This window comes from Leuciscus leuciscus (assembly GCF_965113295.1).
Source record: "Leuciscus leuciscus genome assembly, chromosome: 6".
Classification (NCBI taxonomy): domain Eukaryota; kingdom Metazoa; phylum Chordata; class Actinopteri; order Cypriniformes; family Leuciscidae; genus Leuciscus; species Leuciscus leuciscus.
In genome coordinates this window covers 43,051,035-43,070,988 of record NC_138730.1, presented here as the reverse complement: position 1 = coordinate 43,070,988, position 19,954 = coordinate 43,051,035, and the positions used below count along the sequence as shown (strand labels likewise).

At 39.2% G+C, this 19,954-nt stretch overlaps 1 protein-coding gene across 3 annotated transcripts in view; it reads right to left on the bottom strand.

Annotated features, from left to right (window-relative positions):
• The window catches only part of LOC309501061 (interleukin-6 receptor subunit beta), a 36,831-nt gene extending 19,357 nt beyond the window's left edge, over positions 1 to 17,474 (bottom strand). The window contains exons 1-5 of one of the 3 annotated variants that reach the window (XR_014206760.1): positions 17,254 to 17,474; positions 12,123 to 12,219; positions 10,885 to 11,011; positions 6,167 to 6,345; positions 5,090 to 5,226 (exon numbers count right to left, since the gene is read on the bottom strand). Coding sequence is in view for 2 of the 3 variants with exons in the window: in XM_082173016.1 (XP_082029142.1) it covers positions 5,090 to 5,226; positions 6,167 to 6,345; positions 10,885 to 11,011; positions 12,123 to 12,195 (516 nt within the window). In the remaining variant the exon portion in view is untranslated. The remainder of the gene's footprint in view (positions 1 to 5,089; positions 5,227 to 6,166; positions 6,346 to 10,884; positions 11,012 to 12,122; positions 12,220 to 17,253) is intronic. The other 2 variants (XM_082173016.1, XM_082173017.1) reach the window with 2 other exon arrangements.
• Between the last annotated feature and the right edge of the window lie 2,480 nt (positions 17,475 to 19,954).

The window sequence follows — 19,954 nt, the reverse complement described above, 5'->3', positions numbered from 1 at the left end:
CTGCTGTGGAAGAAATTCGGCAGAGCGGAAGTAGACCTGTTCGCGTCTCAAGAAAACGCTCACTGTCTGGAATTTTTCTCCAAGAGCAGGGACGCGCTGGCTCACGTATGGCCCCGCCGCCCGCTCTATGCCTTTCCTCCCGTCTTTCTCCTGCCTCAGGTGATAGAACGGATCAGAGAAGGATGCTCAGTGCTACTCGTAGCGCCGTTCTGGAAAAACCAACCCTGGTTCCCAGTTCTGATGCAGCTAGCAAGCACTGCCCCATGGCCAGTGCCAGTGAGGAGGGACCTCCTCTCTCAGGCCAAGGGCTCGTTTTGGCATCCGCGCCCAGAGCTGTGGTCCCTTCATGTTTGGGCCATCAACGGGTACCCGCTGACCTCCCCAAGCGGAGTGTTAAACACGATCACGCAGGCTAGAGCTCCGTCTATGCGACGTCTCTATTCCTCGAAATGGTCAGTGTTCTCCAGCTGATGCACAGCTCGTGGCGTGTCGCCCCTAGACTGTGGGGTAACGGAGGTTCTCTCCTTCCTACAAGAGCTGTTGGACAAGGGCAGGACCCCTTCCACGCTCAAAGTGTATGTGGCGGCCATAGCAGCGTTCTCAAAAACAACGCTGGGTCAGTCAGTAGGAAGGAACGATTTAGTCATCGTCTTCCTTAGAGGAGCTAAGAGACTGAATCCTCCCAGGCCTCCCTCAGTCCCTGTATGGAACCTTTCTACAGTGCTGGAAGCCATGAAAGGTGACCCATTCGAGCCTTTACAGACGATTGATCTTAAACACCTGTCTTTCAAGACAGTGTTTCTTCTGGCTCTCGCTTCAGTGAAGCGCACAGGGGACTTACACGCGCTCTCAGTAAGCGCGACGTGTATGGAGTTTGGGCCTAATGACTCAAGAGTTATACTCAAACCTAAGCACGGTTATGTTCCAAAATCCCTCAACACACCGTTTAGGGCGCAGGTCATTCCCTGTCAGCCTTACCGGTCTCTGACGAGGAAGGAGACGCAAGCTTCCTTTGCCCAGTCAGAGCATTAAGAGCTTATGTGTCTTGCACGTCTGTTTTCAGACAGACAGAGCAGCTCTTTGTTTTCACTCTACGGACGTTCTAAGGGACTTGCCGTGTCGAAACAGAGCCTATCCAGTTGGATAGTTGATGCTATAGCGCTGGCTTATACCTCTAAGGGCTTACAGTGCCCATTTGGAGTCAGAGCACACTCCACGAGAGGCGTGGCCTCGTCGTGGGCTTGGTCTAGTGGGATTGCCTTGCAAGATATCTGTATGGCGGCAGGCTGGGCCTCCCCGTCTACATTTATAAGGTTTTATAACCTAGAGGTTCCCGCCTTGCAGGCTAAGCTGCTTTCGGTCTAAAATCGGTACTGTCTGCCCTGATGTGTTCGGGCCAGAATACTGAAACTGCTTGAGCAAATGCTCGCTGTTGGATCGCGCAGCTCTATGGGCAGTGTGTAAGACCCACTATATTCGTCAGTCCAGGCCGGGGGTCGCCCTGACTGTACGACACATCATCAGTATAACTGCTCCTTATAAGATGTTATATTATTACAGGAATGATGCTATTCTAGCCACTCTTTCCTGGGCTCTCTGTGAGTCCATTATGATCATGTACTATATGAGCCCGGGCACTTGCCCTTGGGACTTTGGTGCTGGATCTTAGCATGCACGGCGTTTTACACTGTTTCCCCTAGCGTAAGATTTACGCAGTACGAGAGTACCTCTCGTAAGAGAACGTACTCGGTTACTAACGTAACCTCGGTTCTCTCTAGAGAGGAAACGAGTACTGCGTATCTTGCCGTGCCTGCACACGCTCTGGTTCGCTTCGGCGATGAAAAACCAGTGAGCTAGCCTCTCGAAGCTATGTTTATAGCCCTAGACCACGCCCATTCTGGCGGGACGTGACGTATTGGGCGCGAAGCGCCCCCATTGGAGCTGACGTCACGAGTGGGCCTTATCGATAGGCTGCTGCAGTTGCCGCAGGGCAGCCAATAGGCGCACAAGCCGTCTCGCCTGTGTCTGCATGCTGCCGCAACGCGTTTTACATTATTTCAAAATTAAGGATAATTTTTTGGCTTCAGTATCTCGCGGAAAAGAGATTTTCCCCTAGCGTAAGATTTACGCAGTACTCGTTTCCTCTCTAGAGAGAACCGAGGTTACGTTAGTAACCGAGTACGATTTGAAATGGGTCTATAATTTGCTAGATTATTAAGCAGATCAACTCTGAACATTAGAAAACAAGCGACTAAAAAGTCACATAAAAACAGCAGAAATAAAAAAATAGTAAGAATAAAGGAAATTAACAAGAAAATTAACCTAATTATTTATTCATGCAGCAATGCATGATGGGAGCCATTAATGAGTTACACAGAATGTAGGGGTGGCACGGTTCACAAAACCCACGGTTCGGTTCGTATCACGGTTTTAGGGTCACGGTTTTCGGTTCTGTACGGTTCTTGTTGTTGTTTTTTCTTTTAATCTTTAACACTCCAAAAATGTACTTCAGCATATGATATATAGCTGAATTATCTAATTATTAATTTATTTATTTCATAAATGGGGTGTGTTTGCAAAACGCAGCTTCTCATTTCCCGTGGGCTGTGTCGGACAGTTATTTGTCACCACTTTTTGCCAGGGTTGATATTATGTCCCAGCACGGATGTACCAATACAAATAAATAAAACATTTCCAGTTAACTAGCAAAGTATTCGTTTCGTTCGTTTGTTAAATAAGAAGCAATCTAGCGCTGAAATGTGTTTTTTTTAATCAAGTGATCAAAGTGCTCGTTGCCGTTGCGATCAGTGGCGCTGATACAGTGTTCTCGTGGCTCGCGCACACACCGCAGCGGCCGCACATTCTTCACTCAGACGCGCGCTTCAGTCCGTTGAGGAGACTCTAGGCTACTCTATTCGTTCCGATGAAATCACAAAACAAAATTCATACAAATCTGTCCCTGCTTGATATACAACCGCTGATAAACATAATCGGTTTTGATGAAAAAGAAAAATATATACGAGTGCAGATTAGAACTCAGAACCTTTGACACGCTTGGCAAGTTCTGCCACTGGACCATTAAAGTACATACCGGTACGTGGAACAGTCGATCTATGTAGCCTATTTATTCACGTGAAAAAAACAACATATAGCTTGGTGGAGTTGATCTCATTAAATGTCTAAGTAAACCCAGTGTACTATTTAAATCGATTGCTGGACATTGTAATGTTATTCTACATTTGTCTGATTTATGATTTAGCATTGTATTAGCAGTAGCACGGGCACAAGGCTACATTGCGCATGCGTCGAACCGTGCGAACCGCTCGACGCACACACGCACCGAACCGAGACAAGCGAACCGAACGGTTCGGATGTTTTTTCATGTACCGTGCCACCCCTAACAGAATGTACTGCAACATGCTTTATAATTGTCACCATTGTTGAGATTTACAAACTGATCTTGATGTCTATGTGTCTAAATGAAAAAAAAAAAAAAACACAAAAAACCAAAAGCTTTTGGTTTCAGAACAACTTGAAACATTGAAAATGCTGAAACATATATTATGCTATGCAAGGCTAGTGCTGTTATAATCAACAAAGTAAACCTAACCTAAACCTAAATGAGTTCAGTGATTCAGGCCAAAAATGATTGTTAAAACACCATCAGATCACTTTTTCTCTTTGTTCATCTGGCTGTTATAACTGAATTACATCAGCCAAACTAAATCTGAAGTTAAAAATGTAAGGGTCAAGAGCCCAACTAAAGCACACACTGATTACCATAATGGTGTGATTTTCTCCTTCAGTGATTCTGCTTGTTAACATCAGGTGTCTTCAATAATGCTCAATCATCACATCAATTAATCACTTAATTATCTCATTAACTTCAACACTGCTTCATTGTTACTTATAACACTCTGAGAGTGTGGATTATATAAACACTGAGCAGTGTTAATTTAACACTGGGGATTTTGCTGTGCAGACAATCACCAGATTAAAGCATGTCACTTCTCAGACAATCCACAACCTGTCAAACGCCAAGACCAGTGGCACAGACCAGTGACAACAGATGCCGACAGGGGTAACAACACACTGATTCTGTCACGACTAGGCAGATGAAGCAGACAGACGTATGTCGATTTCACACGATAACAAGATTTAATGTAACAAGCAGATGAACAGAATCTAACAGCATGTAAACATAGACATGAAGACACGAACAATAACCGACAAGGGACTGAACTGAACGGGGAGAATATATACACAGGGTAAACGAGGGAACTAACTAGACACAGGTAGATGAAGGTTAACTAATCAGGGACTAACAAGAACAGGTGTAGACAAGACAGAACATAATTGTGACAGATCAGACAAAACCCTGACTGTTGGCGTCTGTTGTTGCAGTGTGAATTGGGCTTAAAATAGTACTTCTTATGGACATAATACTTTAAAAGAATATACATTACATTGTATGAATTTTGAATTACATTGTGAGAATACAAACTTGTATGTCATGCATTTAAATATATTTTTAATTGCATTTATTTGTAGTGATGAAGTTGCAGTCTAGTACATTAAAAAATGTTATTTAAAAGTAATTTTAAGTAACACTACAACTAAAATGATCATCTTTACATGTGATTTAGTATGTTAGTCAACACATCAAAATAAGTGTGCTCCTTTAAAGCATGACAATATGTTTGAATATAATGATTTTAAATGTAGCCTACTGTAATACTTTGACATTGTTGCAAAGTGTACTTTTTAAAAGTGTACTTAAAGGGTAACTCTCACCAAAATGCAACCTAGGGTCTTTTTGTTAATCTACCCGAGATTTACATTTTTATTTTTTCTATCAGTCAAAATTACTCCCTTTTACGTTGCATTTGGAGATCGACTACTTTTGACTGTCAAAATGACATCTTCTGAAGTCTTTGTGCGTGAAATAGGCCAAAATATGATTCATTATTAGAGTCAAATAAGTGTGTGTTTGGGATGATATGAGGATGAGTAAATGATGACAGAATTAAAAAAAATTTGGTGAACTATCACTCTTATATTTTTGCTCATTATAGACATATGTATATACCTGGTCATGTGTCGTGAACTCCACTTGGAGCCGTATGTGGTTTTTCACATCCTTGGGAAATCTCTCAGTTCCCCAGACCACATGCAAACATCTAGCTGATGACTTGAGATGTTTTATCTGTGGGGGAGGAAGTTTCACTGCAGTAGAGAGAGAGAAAACAGGAGAATAGGAGAGAAAACACTCTTTATTGACAGGTTTTTGTTTCCTGTGGTCAGAAATGCCCTTGGCACTGAATACAGGTGCAAAGAATGATGAATACTGACTGTAAACATAACAATTGATGGAAATGAGTCATTTGCATAATGCGTTCTAATGACATTTTTGGAGACATGTGTCACCATCATATGAAAGGAATAAACAATGTGTGCATGTGCGCTTTTGTTCTCTTTATTCATTGCTTGTTGTTTGCGTTGTCACGACCAACATTGACCTGTCACAATGGCGGAATTGAATACTAGCATAATGCTAATTGCGCTGTATGCCTTAAAAAAAATTGCATATGAAATTGTGTGGATGACTGGATATGGATAAGTCATGAACATTTAATACATTAGCATGCTAGTTATCTAGAATATATACACTACCATTGAAAAGTTTGGGGTCGGTAAAGCTGCATTTATTTGATTAAAAATACAGTAAAAACAGTGATATTGTGAAATATTATTAAATGTAAAAATAACTGTTTTCTACTTGAATATATCTTAAAATGTCGAAAAAAAAATTCTTAAAATGGATTTTTGATGAACAGAAAGTTCAAAAGAACAGCATTTATTTGAAACTGATATTTTTGTAATATTATAAATGTCTTTACTGTCACTTTTGATCAATTTAATGCATCCTTGCTGAAAGGTGTTTATTTCCTACTGACTGACCCCAAACTTTTCACCAGTAGTGTAGGTTGTCTGGGCATTATATGCATAATGGAAGTTATTAGGCACAATATACACCCTAAATATACAGTAGTAAGTTGTAAGAGTTGTATAGTGGTATGCTATGTCCAAAGTGTTCATACCTCCAGTTTCAAAGCTACAGTCAGCACAGAGATGCACATTAATGTTGTTCAGTGAAGTGTTGTACCTGACTTGAGACCGATGAAGAAGTATGGCGGTGAGCGTATGGATCCAGTGTGTGTGTCCGCCAGCACGTCCGCGCGGAAACAGTGTAACTCTGACTTGATGTGCTGAACGGCGCAATTAGAGCCTCTGGTATCACAGACACCCACAACATTGAAGTTTTCGTTGCTATCACAATTGGTTCTGTTCAGAATAACACAAGAATATTCACAATCACTTACATGCTTGCATATTAAGAGCCGGCTGTGTACTGGTGATTTAAAGGGGTCTTATTATGCTTTTTAACATGTTCAGCTTTTTTTTGTGTGTGTAACGTTGCTGTTTGAGCATGAAAAAGGAGCATTCATTATTTGATATTTATTATTGGTTATTCACTGTCACGTGGGCACAGGTGATCACTCCCGTTTTCTTTATTATTTCCTTTTGGCGGATTGTTTGATGCTGTGTTTGGAAGGGGCGAGTTGCGGGAGCCAACTTTCTGTTGACCAATAGTATTGCGTTGGTTTAATCATGTCTGCATATGTCAAGCTGAAAATAAAAGTAAAATCAAGATAAGATCGCCAGTCTATTGTTTTGTTAATGATATGACGACCGAGTGCGAGCGAGTCACGAGCCATCCCGCTACATAGCCTCTATGTGGCTATTGGATGCCTGAACAAGCACAAAGTCACTTCAGCGGGAGTTATTCTCTATATCAGTGTCACTGTTTCTGAACTCCCTGAAACACTTCCTTTGTAGTATTGAGTTTTCTTCCAGGAACGAATTATGTAAATAATTCCCGCCCAAGGCAAACGCAAAATAAAGGGGCGGGGCCTGGTTGCGGTAAGGTACGGGTAAGTTATGGTAAGGGGCGGGACATTTCCGAAAACAGGCTCAAAGTGGTTGACCAATCACAACTCACTCATCCAGCCGACCAATCAGAGCACAGTGTGCTTTTCAGAAGGAGGGGCTTCATAGAGACTGGAACTAAACTGAATGTTACTGACAGACTGGGAAAGAGGTCCTGCAATAGTTTAAAATATGTGAAAAACAATGTGTTTTTGAAAATTCAATCATTAAAACCTATTCTAGTAGAGTGCAAAACAAAATCAACACTTTGTAAAAGGGCATAATACCAAAAAAACAACAACCCAGAAACCAAAACATTGATCCTGTAGTAAACCTGTAATGAAACACCAAGAACTTGTTTCATCTATATAGCAAATGAAGAAAACTGTACAGCAAATAAAAGTGCTTTTAAAACCATTGCAATGAGTGAATATAAAAACAGTTTCTTATCGTTTTTCTATCCACTCAAAACAACACTGACATATCCTCAACCACGATCATTAACCACTTTCAGATCAAGATAACAAGTTTGTAAAGCCCCTACAAATATGTAAATTAAATTCAAAAGAAAACACGAATTAAATGTGAAGGGACTTTTCAACGCATGAGACTTGAATAAAGGATCTTTAACACGATCGTGAAACATTAATGATCTTAATGATCAGTTTCAATGATCGGCACAGTGACGCCAATCAAAACCAGGAAGAGCATGTGATAAGAAATCTAAGTACTGTGGTGGTACTATAGTATCACATGTTAAAGGGATAGTTCACTCAAAAATGAAAGTTCTGTCATCGCCCTCAAGTTCCAAACCTGTATGAATTTCTTTCTTACGCTGAACACAAAGGAAGATATTCTGATGTATGTTGGTAACCGAACAGAAGCCCCATTGACTTCCATAATAGTTTATTCCATACTATGGAAGTCAAGAGTGCCCGTCAACTGTCTTCATCAAAAATATCTTATTTTGTGTTCAGCAGAAGAAAGAAATTCATACAGGTTTGAAACAACCTGGGGGTGAGTAATGATGACAGAATTTTCACCGTTTTTTCATATTAAACTATGTTATTCCCTTAACTAAGACGAGTTGATACATACCTCTCTCATCTCAGAGCGTGCACTCAATCGCTCTGGCGCGCGGTGACACTCTGATAGCACTTAGCTTAGCCCAGTATATTCAATGGTATCTGACAGCAATGAATTTAAAAGTGACCAAACACATCAACGTTTTCCCTATTTAAAAACAGTTACACGAGTAGTTATACGACCAAGTATGGTGACACAAAATAAATGTGGCGCTTTTCTAAGCGGGTTAAAAAGGATAACTATAATGTATGGCGGAATATCACTTTTGGGAGTACTTCGACTCGGCGCAGTAAAAAGTCACGCCTGATCCTCTTCCTCTCACTTCTGTCAATAGTGGGAAGAGGATCAGGCATGACTTTTGTGTTTGGTCACTTCTAAAATCATTGTTGTTAGATACCATTGAATATACTGGGCTAAGCTAAGTGCTATCCGAGTGTCACCGCGCACCAGAGCGATTAAGTGCACGCTCTGAGATGAGAGAGGTATGTATCAACTCGTCTTAGTTAAAGGAATAACATAGTTTAATATGAAAAAACGGTGGAGTATCCCTTTAATACCAAAATACTTGCAATGTCATGCTACTGAATGATATCATATTCACAGTCATGTGACAAAGAAAGGACACCCTTTTGAATTCTATGGTTTTACGCATCAGGACATAATAAAAAATCCTGGTCCTTGGTAGTCAGGCGCTGCTAATCAAATGTCTTTAATTCGTTACATTTATATAGTGCTTTTCTGGGTACTCAAAGCGCTTTACATGAAAGGAGGAATCTCCTCAGCCACCACCAATGTGCAGCATCGCCCTGGATGATGCGGCGGCAGCCATATTGCGCCAGAATGCCCACCACACACCAGCTTAATGGTGGAGAGGAGACAGTGATGAAGACAATCAGTATATCTTTGATTAATTGATCATTAGCAAGCATGATCAACTCTATAGAAGCAGAAGTTTTGGCATTTCGTTGGTCTAGTGTGTGTTAACACAATGACAAGGAGGAAAGACATCAGCGATGATCTTAGAGAAGCAAAATGTTGCTGCCATCAGGGTTACAAGGCCATTTCCAAACAATTTGAAGTCCATTTTTTTACAGTAGTGGTTGACTGTAAAATAGTCAACCACTTTTACAGTAAGGAAGTGGAAAACATTCAAGACATTTCCCAGCAAATTCACCCCAAGATCAGACCGTGCAATGCTCAGAGAAACTGCAGAAGACCCAAGAACTACACCTCAGACTCTACAGGCCTCAGTTATCATGTTAAAGTACAGACCTCAACCTGATTAAAATGCTGTGGCGCGACCTTTAGAGAGATGTGCATAAACAAATGCCCACAACCCTCAATGAACTGAAGCAACATTGTAAAGAAGAGCGGGCCAAAATTCCTCCAAAACAATGTGAGAGACTAATGCAGTGATATAGAAAATGATTACTTCAAGTTATTGCTGCTAAAAGTGGCTCTACAAGCAACTGAATCATAGAGTGTACTTAGTTTGTCACACATTGCTTCTCCATTTTGGCTTTTATTTTTGTTCAATAAATAATGACAGTGTAATATGACATTGTGTTGTTGTATTTATCATTTTAAGACCTGCTGACGACCAGATGATATTTTGTTATATCCTGATACGTAAAACAATAGAATTCAACTGAGTGTACTTTCCTTTTTTTACATGTATATCATGATATTAATTACTTACCTTTAGGTACTTTAAAGGAGCTGTATGTAAGAAATGTATTTCAATTAATCATAAAATGGCCCTGATATGTCACTAGACATTAAGAAATCATGTTCATTTCAAATACTTATATCACTGACAACAGTAGTCCGGCCAGGATATTGTCATTTAAAAGTGAAGTTGCAGCCCTCAACTGATGTTGATGTTGTCATGTTGTGTTTTGGCCTGATGCTCCACCCTCCACCTATCTACCAATCACAAAGTCTGCTCTAGTTACCACAGCTACACTAGAGGATGGATACCCGACCCGAGCCCGACGGGACCCGTCGGTACCCGACGGGCCGGGCCGGGTTCGGACAGATATTTAGAAATTATGTTCGGGTTCGGGTCGGGCTCGGTCACATCAGCGCGATAAGGCATTGAACATTTTAAATTTAAAACAGCTTATTATGTAGGTACGTTAGCCAATGTGCCTGATGCTTTCACTTGATGCAAACGTTCATTTTTTGTGATTAAAATGCATGTAAAATTGTACCATAACATCTGTCTTCCTGTGTGCGCAAATTTCAAATTTGTTTATGTAGCCGTGACAACCAAACACGTGCATGCGCGCCCATGTTAAGTGCGCTTGTTTCTCCGTGCGCGCTGATGCACTCATCCTGTTGACATTTCCGAATGCCTTCCTTCAGTTGCTTAATAAAAGCGGGCTTTCCACACAAACAAACGTACATGTGTCATTAGTATGAGAAAAAAAATGGGATTTTAACTGTCGGTCTCGGGTCGGGCTCGGACATAAATATCTTTATGCCTGTCGGGCTCGGGTCGGGTTCGGTTACTGCTCTGTCGGACGCGGGCCGGGCTCGGACAGAAAAATTCGGCCCGATCCGCACTCTAAGCTACACACAGCCTACGTTCCTGCTGGATCCTGCAGCCTATCTGGCAACCTCGAGTCAGGGGGAGGGGGAGGGGATACACCGCTCTACAGTAATTTGAAAGTGATTGCAGTACCAGTTTTGGCCACAATCTTACATACGGCTCCTTTAACGAATACCATGTTACTGGTGGTATGATACCGGTCCATAAACATGCTAATACATTTTAGATCGTTTTGTTGTTGTGAAATGTCTTACATGTTAATCTGCAGTTTGTAGCTGCTGGCGTTCAGGTGGTGGTCGCTCGTTTCCCAGTAACAGGTGATGTTGCTGTACCGCAGAATCACACACTGTGTGATGGCCAGCGTCAAAGAAGCTGCTGCTGCTGAGAGAGTTATCACATGTTTAATGGTGTTTCTGAACACAAAGAAAGTGTCTCTGGGCTTATCCAATTGCATAAAATAACAACATATAAAACGTGTCAACTTGCCGCACCCTGGCATCATGACAAGTAAACACCCTCGGACCTGAGAATATAGTTCAAAATCTTTCCATTAAAATATTTTTTAATATTTACTGAGCATGTCTGTAATTGGATCTTTTGGTTGAAACTTTATAGCTACTGGGATCGAGCCCTCAGTGTGACAACTAGCCCCGGTCTGACCGATTAAACCCATTTTGACACAAAAAATAGCAGGTGAGCATCAACCTCTGCAGCAGTCTGTGTGTGTTTGTGTGTGTGTGTGTGTGAATTGAACTCACACGCAGCCACAAAACAAGCAGCCGTACGGATCAGATTTCAGCTAAAGGGCAAGAAATAATCCAGTGCTGGGAATCATGAAGAAACTGAGCGGGACACACACACTGAATGATGATGTCACAACCACAAACATGTGCTTCATTTTTACTGCCATTTCGCAACATGGTTGTGCCGTTGTTTTGGGTAATGGGTCGCTCAATACTTGTAATACAGTGTCAGGTATGAGAGAACATGTGAGAATAACCAGTGGTGTTCAACCAGCATCATATTTGCATATAGCTTTGAAAGATCTTCAGCAAATAAAAATGTAAAATACCGGTCCGTTCTTCAATCAAAACTTGCGTATGACTAACAAAATGACTATGAACTACTGTTATGATGCTTTTCAGTCACTATATGAAGTCACTGTATTAAAAAAAAAAAAAGCCATGTGACGATTCTACAGAAATTCAGTTGTTTTCTAGTGAAAAAATAAGTATAATAAACTGGAAGAGGATGACACTGAATTTTTTGGGTGCCAATTCATTCAGTTACAACTCACCGTGGGACTGTCCCACCACGGTAAACTGTGGTTAAACGTCTAACTCGAGCACATCAGAGATAGTTCATCCCCTCCAACCTGTCAATTACACAAGCCCAGATCTTTAACCACTACACTAAACCTTTGTCACGGCCAAGACGCTCATTTTAACTTAGTAGAAAGTAAATTTACATTTATTATTATAGAAACTCTAACCTGTGTTCAAGAACTTGTTCATTACGTACATCCAGAGCAGGAGTCCAGCTTGAGTAGGCTTCCTTCGGCTCATTTCTGACGTGAAGACTGTCCACTGCTGTGAAAGTAAGATCACGACATCTCAGTTGAATGTGAAGTGATTCACAAATCAAGTAAGCAGAGGCTCAGAGGTCTGGCCGAAAGTCAAGTCAAGTCAAGTCAAGTCAAGTCTATTTGTATAGCGCTTTTCACAATACAGATTGTATCAAAGCAGCTTCACAGTATTAAATTTAAATAATACAACAAAGTTTGTTTCAAGAGGAATTTATTGATTGATAAAATTAAATTAAATATCCCCAAAATATCCCCAACTGAGCAAGCCAAAGGCAACAGTGGCAAGGAACCGAAAAACTCCATCAAGTGACCTAATGGTGTCCTAAAACTCCATCAGGTGACCTAATGGAGAAAAAAAAAACTTGGGAGAACCCAGGCTCAGTCGGTGGCCAGTTCTCCTCTGGCATTTATGAGCTAGAGGCCGGATTGTAGTTTGAACTGTAAGATTATATGAATGCCTGGCTGAATATTTCCAAGTGGCATCATATATATTGAGAATAACAGAGGGCCTAACACAGATCCCTGCGGCACTCCATAGTTTACTGGAGTTATGATAGATTTTTCTCCATTTAAATAGACAAAATGGTAGCGGTCAGATAGGTATGATTTGAACCAGCTTAATGCTTGTCCTTGAACACCAGTATAATTTTGTAGTCGATCTAAGAGTAATGTGTGATCTATAGTATCGAGCGCAGCACTAAGATCAAGTAAAACTAGTATTGAGATACAGCCTTGGTCAGAAGCTAAAAGTAAATCATTTGTGATTTTAACGAGCGCAGTTTCAGTGCTATGATGCGGTCTGAATCCAGACTGAAACTTTTCATAGATATCATTTTGTTGCAAGAAAGATCCCAGTTGAGCGGACACCACTTTTTCTAATATTTTAGACATAAATGGAAGATTTGAAATGGGTCTATAATTTGCTAGGTTATTATGATCTAATTGTGGTTTCTTAATGAGAGGTTTTATAACTGCCAGTTTAAATGTTCTTGGAACATGACCTAAAGATAAAGACGAGTTGATAATATTGAGGAGAGGCTCTTCCACTACAGGTAACACTTCTTTCAGTAGTTTAGTTGGTATAGGGTCTAATAAACATGTTGTTGTTTTAGATGAAGTGATACGTTTATTTAACTCTTTTTGTTCTATAGTTGTAAAGCACTGTAATTGTTCTTGCAGGGTGATAATTGAAGCTGAATTATAAGGCGCGATTGAAGATTGAACGTTTACAATTGTGGTTCTGATGCTTTCTATTTTCTCAGTGAAGAAGTTTATGAAATCATTACTACTGAACTGTAACGGGATATTTTGTTCGGGTGACGTCTGTTTATTTGTTAGTCTAGCCACGGTGTTAAATAAAAACCTTGGATTGTTTTGGTTGTTTTCTATTAGTTTGCGGAGGTGCTCAGCCCTGGCCGCTTTTAGGGCCTTTTTATGACGTGACATACTGTCTTTCCACGCGATTCTAAAGACCTCTAAATTAGTTTGTTTCCATTTACGCTCTAAAATACGGGTTTCTCTCTTTAAAACATGCGTAGTGTTGTTGTACCATGGTGCTTTAATTTTCTCTCTGACCTTTTTTAATTGAATAGGTGCAACCACATCCAATGTTCTAGAGAGAATGGTGCTCATAGTGCTAGTTAGTTCTTCTAGTTCATCTGTTTGTTTGGGTTCAGGCAGCAGCTGAGACAGATTAGATAAGCAATTTGAGAAATTATCTATGGTGGATGGGAGGATTGTTCTGCCTGGTTGATAACGCGACGCCGCATGACATATTACAGCAGTACGTAATATGCAAGTTACCATGTAGTGATCAGTGACATCATCACTTTGTGGAATGATATCTATATCGGTTGGATCGGTTCCATGTGATATAATTAAATCGAGTGTATGATTAAGACGATGTGTTGGTCCGGTGACGTTTTGCTTGACCCCAAATGAATTTAATAAATCTGTAAACGCAGCCCCTAACGCATCATTTGGATTATCTACGTGTATGTTAAAATCTCCAACAATTAATGCTTTATCGACATTGACTAATAGGTCTGAGAGAAAATCTGCAAACTCTTTTAGGAAATCAGTGTAAGGCCCTGGCGGTCTATATACGGTAGCCAAGGCTAGAGATAATAGGGATGTTTTTCTAACATCTAAGAGCGTAACATTTAGTACAAGTACTTCAAATGAAATAAACTTATAACCCTTTTTCTGAGTAACATTTAGAATATCTCTATAGATGGTTGCAACACCGCCGCCACGACCAATCAGACGGGGCTCATGCTTATAACAGTATCCAGATGGAGTAGACTCATTTAGACCGAAATAATCATTTGGTTTAAGCCAGGTTTCAGTAAGGCAAAGTATATTCGAAGCTATTATCTGTGACTAATTCATTTACAATAACTGCCTTAGGTGTGAGTGATCTAATGTTTAGAAGACCTAGCTTTAGAAATAGTTTTTGTTTACTAATAGCAACATTTTCTGTTTTAATAACAATTAGATTTTTCCTAGATTCTGCAGTAGATTTATTATTTGATCTCACTAAACGAGGAATAGACACGGTTTCTATGCAATGTTCTACACTAGTATTTATATCAGTTAAATTGGTGCAGCAGAGACTATGATTTGGACTTTTGGTTACTAGTCAAAGGGTATTTAACATTTTGGAGATGTTATCCGACAGAAGATCCGCTCCGAATCTGCTTGGGTGTAAGCCATCAGCACGGAAAAGCCTAAGACGCTCCCAAAACAGATTCCAATTATTTACAAAGAGCAGTTTCTGCTCATTGCACCATGACATTAACCATTCATTTAGCGCAAATAATCTGCTGAACTTATCATGCCCTAGTCGGTACGTGGGAAGCGGTCCTGACACAATGATCGTTGTTTCAGGCGATGTGCTGCGTACTGTATCGATCAGATTCCTGAAGTCTTTCTTCAGAACCTCCATCTGGCGCAGCCTGATGTCGTTCACTCCCGCGTGCAGGACCACAGTTCCGACGCGCTCGTCACCGTTCAGGATCTCGGGAACGCGAGCAGCGATTTCAGAAACACGAGCACCAGGAAAGCAGTGACTTTGCACCTTACTTTTACCTAACGTAGCGTGTACGTGCCGAACGATGGAATCGCCGATGATCACAGCATCTCGTTCTGTTTCGCGAAGAGGGAAGAAGCGGTTTTGTGTGGATAACTCGAAAACCGGGAGGGTCGGAGAGAGTCTTGGTCTAAACCTGACTCGCGTCTTCCGCTGCGGAACCACTCAGGCTTCGTGGTGGCGTGTTGGAGCCGGAGTGAACGAGACCATGGCTGATTGCGACCGATGCTGAGGAACGCACGGAGTAGACGCGGTCGGAGTCAGCGGGTTAGTAACGTTAAACACTGATTTGTGTGCATCGGCACGTGATGTTTCAAGAGCCAAACACCGGTCTCTCAGCTCGGCCTGTCTCAATAAAAGGTCGTGGATCTGTTTCTCAACAGCTTCCAGCTCAGACTGCAGTGCGTGCAGCTCAAATGTGTCCTCACCTGCACCAAACGGTAGACTACTTACATCTGATATATTCACCATTTTAACAGATGGACAGTGAGTTAGCAACGAAGCTACCAGTGATGCTATCAATATTAATACTAATTTATGACTGAAGTCTTGGATATAATCCGTTTTTTTTTTTTTTTTTTGTGGTAGGGGTGTAGAGTAGACGCACGATAGGCGAAAAAAAAATTTTTGTTTGTAAGTGAGTGTGGAGAAGACGCGTTCAGCCGTGATCCACGGACGTAACCTTTAAGAGTATCCGGCGTTGGATCACTAATAGGCTTGAGACGCGTCTGCTCAACAGTCCGCGTTGTAACTATGAGGTTTGAGCAGTAGTGCTTCTCAGTGAGGAAAAGTAGAAAATGTTCGTTGTAAGTGAGTTTAAAGAGAAAAATCAAGAATTATAAATCAAAGCGACAGAGCTCCAAAAACAACAACGCGTTCAGACGCGACGCATGCGCATTCGAAAAAAGGTTGGACAACTATTTTTTATGTTTTTGAAAGAAACCCTTTATGCTCATCAAGGCTGCATTTATTTGATTTTGTGCATACATAAAAGGAATAATAAGAATAAGTCAAATTACATGATGAGTGGATTCAGAAAAGTATATTTTTAGGGGCTAAAAAAATAAAAAAATAAAATAAACAAACAAATAATTAAATATTAATATTATTATTGTTATTATTAATATTAATATGATAATAATTATAATTATTTAAAATGTGTAATAAATAAATACACACGTAAAAGCAATAATAATAAGTCCATGTTTGAATCCAGCAAAGTATATTTTTAGAGGGTAAAAAGTTTAATAAAATAATACATTAATAATATAAAAATATATTAATACATTATTTAAAATATGCAAATAAATAAATACATACATACATACATAAAAGCAATTATAATTAAAAGAATAAGTCAAATTACCAGATGAATGGATTCAGAAAAGTATATTTTTTAGAGGCTAAAAAAGAGGAAAAAAGAACAAATAATAAAATATTAATATGGTAATTTTATTATTCTTGTTATTAATATTGGTATTAATAATAATAATACATTTTTTAAATATTAAGAAGAAGTCCAATCAAATCCAGAAAAGTATATATTTAGAGGGTAAAAGGTAAAGCAAAATAAAAAATAAAACATTATACGTTATTTAAAATATGCTAATAAATAAATCTATCTATCTATCTATCTATCTATCTATCTATCTATCTATCTATCTATCTATCTATCTATCTATCTAAGCAATAAGAAGAATGGAAAGAAGAAGAAGGGAAAGAAGAAGAAGAATGCGCATCGACAGCACTTTTTACAGGTAAAACGGACAGGCAAATCATAAAAAACAAGTACTATAACACTCTTTTTTTCTAGTCGTTCAGTCAAAAACAGATTCACATTTGGCATGAAAGCGCAAATGAAGCAACTTAAATGGCTTTTATGGCGGATTTCCCAAACAAAGCGAAAGCAAGAATAACATCGTAAAGTCGCCATGAGCGCGAGTTTACCTGTGCTGGATGAAGATGAAGAAGCTGGATGAAGATGAAGAAGCTGGAGAAGATGAAGAAGCGGAGAAGAGTTGAATGCAGAATCCAACATTTACAGTCTGCCCTATAAGTGTCCGGTGATGACGGCAGGGGGGTCTTTTGTGTGCCGATAGACGCTGATGTGACGCCAGACACGCGTGTTAGCGCCGGGAGGAAGAAGTTCGGGAGGAAGAAGTTCGTGAGTTGAGTGGTTGGGGATTAGCTTCTGTGAAACAGGCTATATCATCATTACAACTAATGGAGTTGGCTATTCATCTGGATAATATCGTTCTGTAATGGGCGGCGCTATAGGGAGGGGCTAGCATGCAGGTGCTGCTTCAGTAGTACCCCCAAGAAAGCACCCAGATAGCACCCCCAAAAATCATGTCTGATATCAATTATATTCAGGCTGTAGGCTATGGAAGCCCAGAACCGCATGGTGAGTAAAATAAAATAAAACGTATCTTGTTATTTCGAGATTAAGTCGTTATTTCAACAAAATATCTCGTTATTTCGACATAATAAGTCGTTATTTCGACATAATATCTCGTTATTTCGACATAATATCTCGTTATCTGCATTAAGCCACATTAAGCGTTCTTAAAATGGTTTTCTATGGGACACGTTGCGTTCATATTCTGCATGGGCTCATTAGCCTACTTATGATTTTAGTATCATAATGATTAATAAATGCACGCACAATTATCCGTGAACTTGATAAATGTTGCAGATATGTTTTACTCTGCACAAACAAATGCCTTTCAACGTAGGCTATGCAAAATTCAGAATGAGGCTAAATGAATGTGCAGCAATTTGTACAAATAGAGAGTCTGTGCCTATATGTGCTGTAGCCATTAAATAAGTGCATTTAGTTTCATATTTGTTAAACTATGTTATTTATTTTTATTTCAGCCTGAAATATAAATGGTAAAAAATATCAAACATTTATTTTCATGTTTCTTATGCAAATAATACAATAGCTAAGACAAAAATGGGTCTATTTTAATAATAATGATGACAATAATAAAACATTTATGTAAATATTTTATTGGCCTATAAAAATGTAAAACATGAATTTCAATAATGCATCAAACAATAATATAAAATAAAAAGAACATTTAATTTGTTCATGCATCAAATAATACTAGTAACAATAATGTCTAGTGTGTGAGCTTTGTTGTGTATGTGGTTTTTATGTTCTGCAGAGCAGGAACCTGCTGAAAATCAGTTTTATACTGAGCCAGGCCCGATTGTCCTTAATCTTTTCCTGTTTTAAAAATATAAATAAATAAATAAAATAAATACAATGATGGTCTGATCCTATTTATTAATTTTTTTCAGTGGTTATGCATCAATTATTATTATTTTTTTTATATATATTTTTTTTAAATAGGCCTACAACAAAAACAAATCTAATATTTAAATGCAACTGTATGATTAAACTATGACAGAGCTACAGTGTGTTATGTTTATCTTTTCCTTCCAATGACTCACAAAGCCATTCAAATACACAGATAGGAAATGCTCATTACACACTGAGATTGTTAACATGAGAATGATTGGAACATTTAATGCAATCATGTTTTTCAGTGCATTTTGAACTTCAGAACATTAGTGTGATCATAGTTTTGGGAGTCTTTCTGTTGGAAAAAGCCATAATAGTTTAAGATATTTGACAATTACAATAAAGGAAAAACTGCAATAGTTTATAAGGAGTCTTATACTTATAAAAAGAAAATTGAGTGAAAATGGTGACTAAAATCAAGTGAAATCTAATCCTCCTACGACACAGCTGATAGAGGTTATAACTCATCTTCTTAAAGGATATCTGTACGAGATCAGATGTGGTTTCGAGCGGTTTATATTGCTCATAGAGAGAGAGGAGGGGGGGGGGGGGGGTGGGGGGGGCATGTTTGTTTTCAATTACATCAGATGGAAAACATTCATGTAATTGCAAATCCCACTCAACACCACAACCTCAAAGCACTTGCGTGGAGATACAAGTGATGATGAGGAAATATTTCTCATATAGACTGAACACACAAATAGGTGCATTTGGTCATTATCAAGAGTCGCCAGAGTTACAAATGCTTGCCATCCTTGAAAAATGCTAAAGGATGCATGTAATAATTGTGCAAAGCAAACATTTTAGATTTCTGGAAGAAAATCATTTATTTCAAATGACCTAAATTTGCTGATTTCGAGAGGTTTTTTCAAACATGCTGAACTGAAAAACTGAAGTTTGGCTGCTTAATTGGAATTAGGAACAACAGAATAAAGGCTAAATGACAAACAAAGTGCAATATGTTTAAACAAGCTGCTTCAAATCTCGTCTTAACCAAATATTTGCTTAAAAATGGATACTGACATATTTTAACAAGAATCATTCATGCAGTAATGCTTATTTGAAGACTTTCATTTTGTTTTCTGCGTGGCATTGTGTTATAACTGTTTTTGCAATTTGTATTTGTCACAAGAAGTGATAAAAAAAACAGTAAAAGTACATGAACAACAATAAGTCAGAGAAATAAACTGTATAAATGGAGATCACAGATTCAGATGAGTAAAATAATTTTTGTGAAACCCTTAGTCTGTCATAAACGGATGTTAAATAATCACTCCTGCTCAGAGGAAGCTCACATTTAAGTTCTCAACTCCCCTAAAGTCCCATTAGAACAGGATA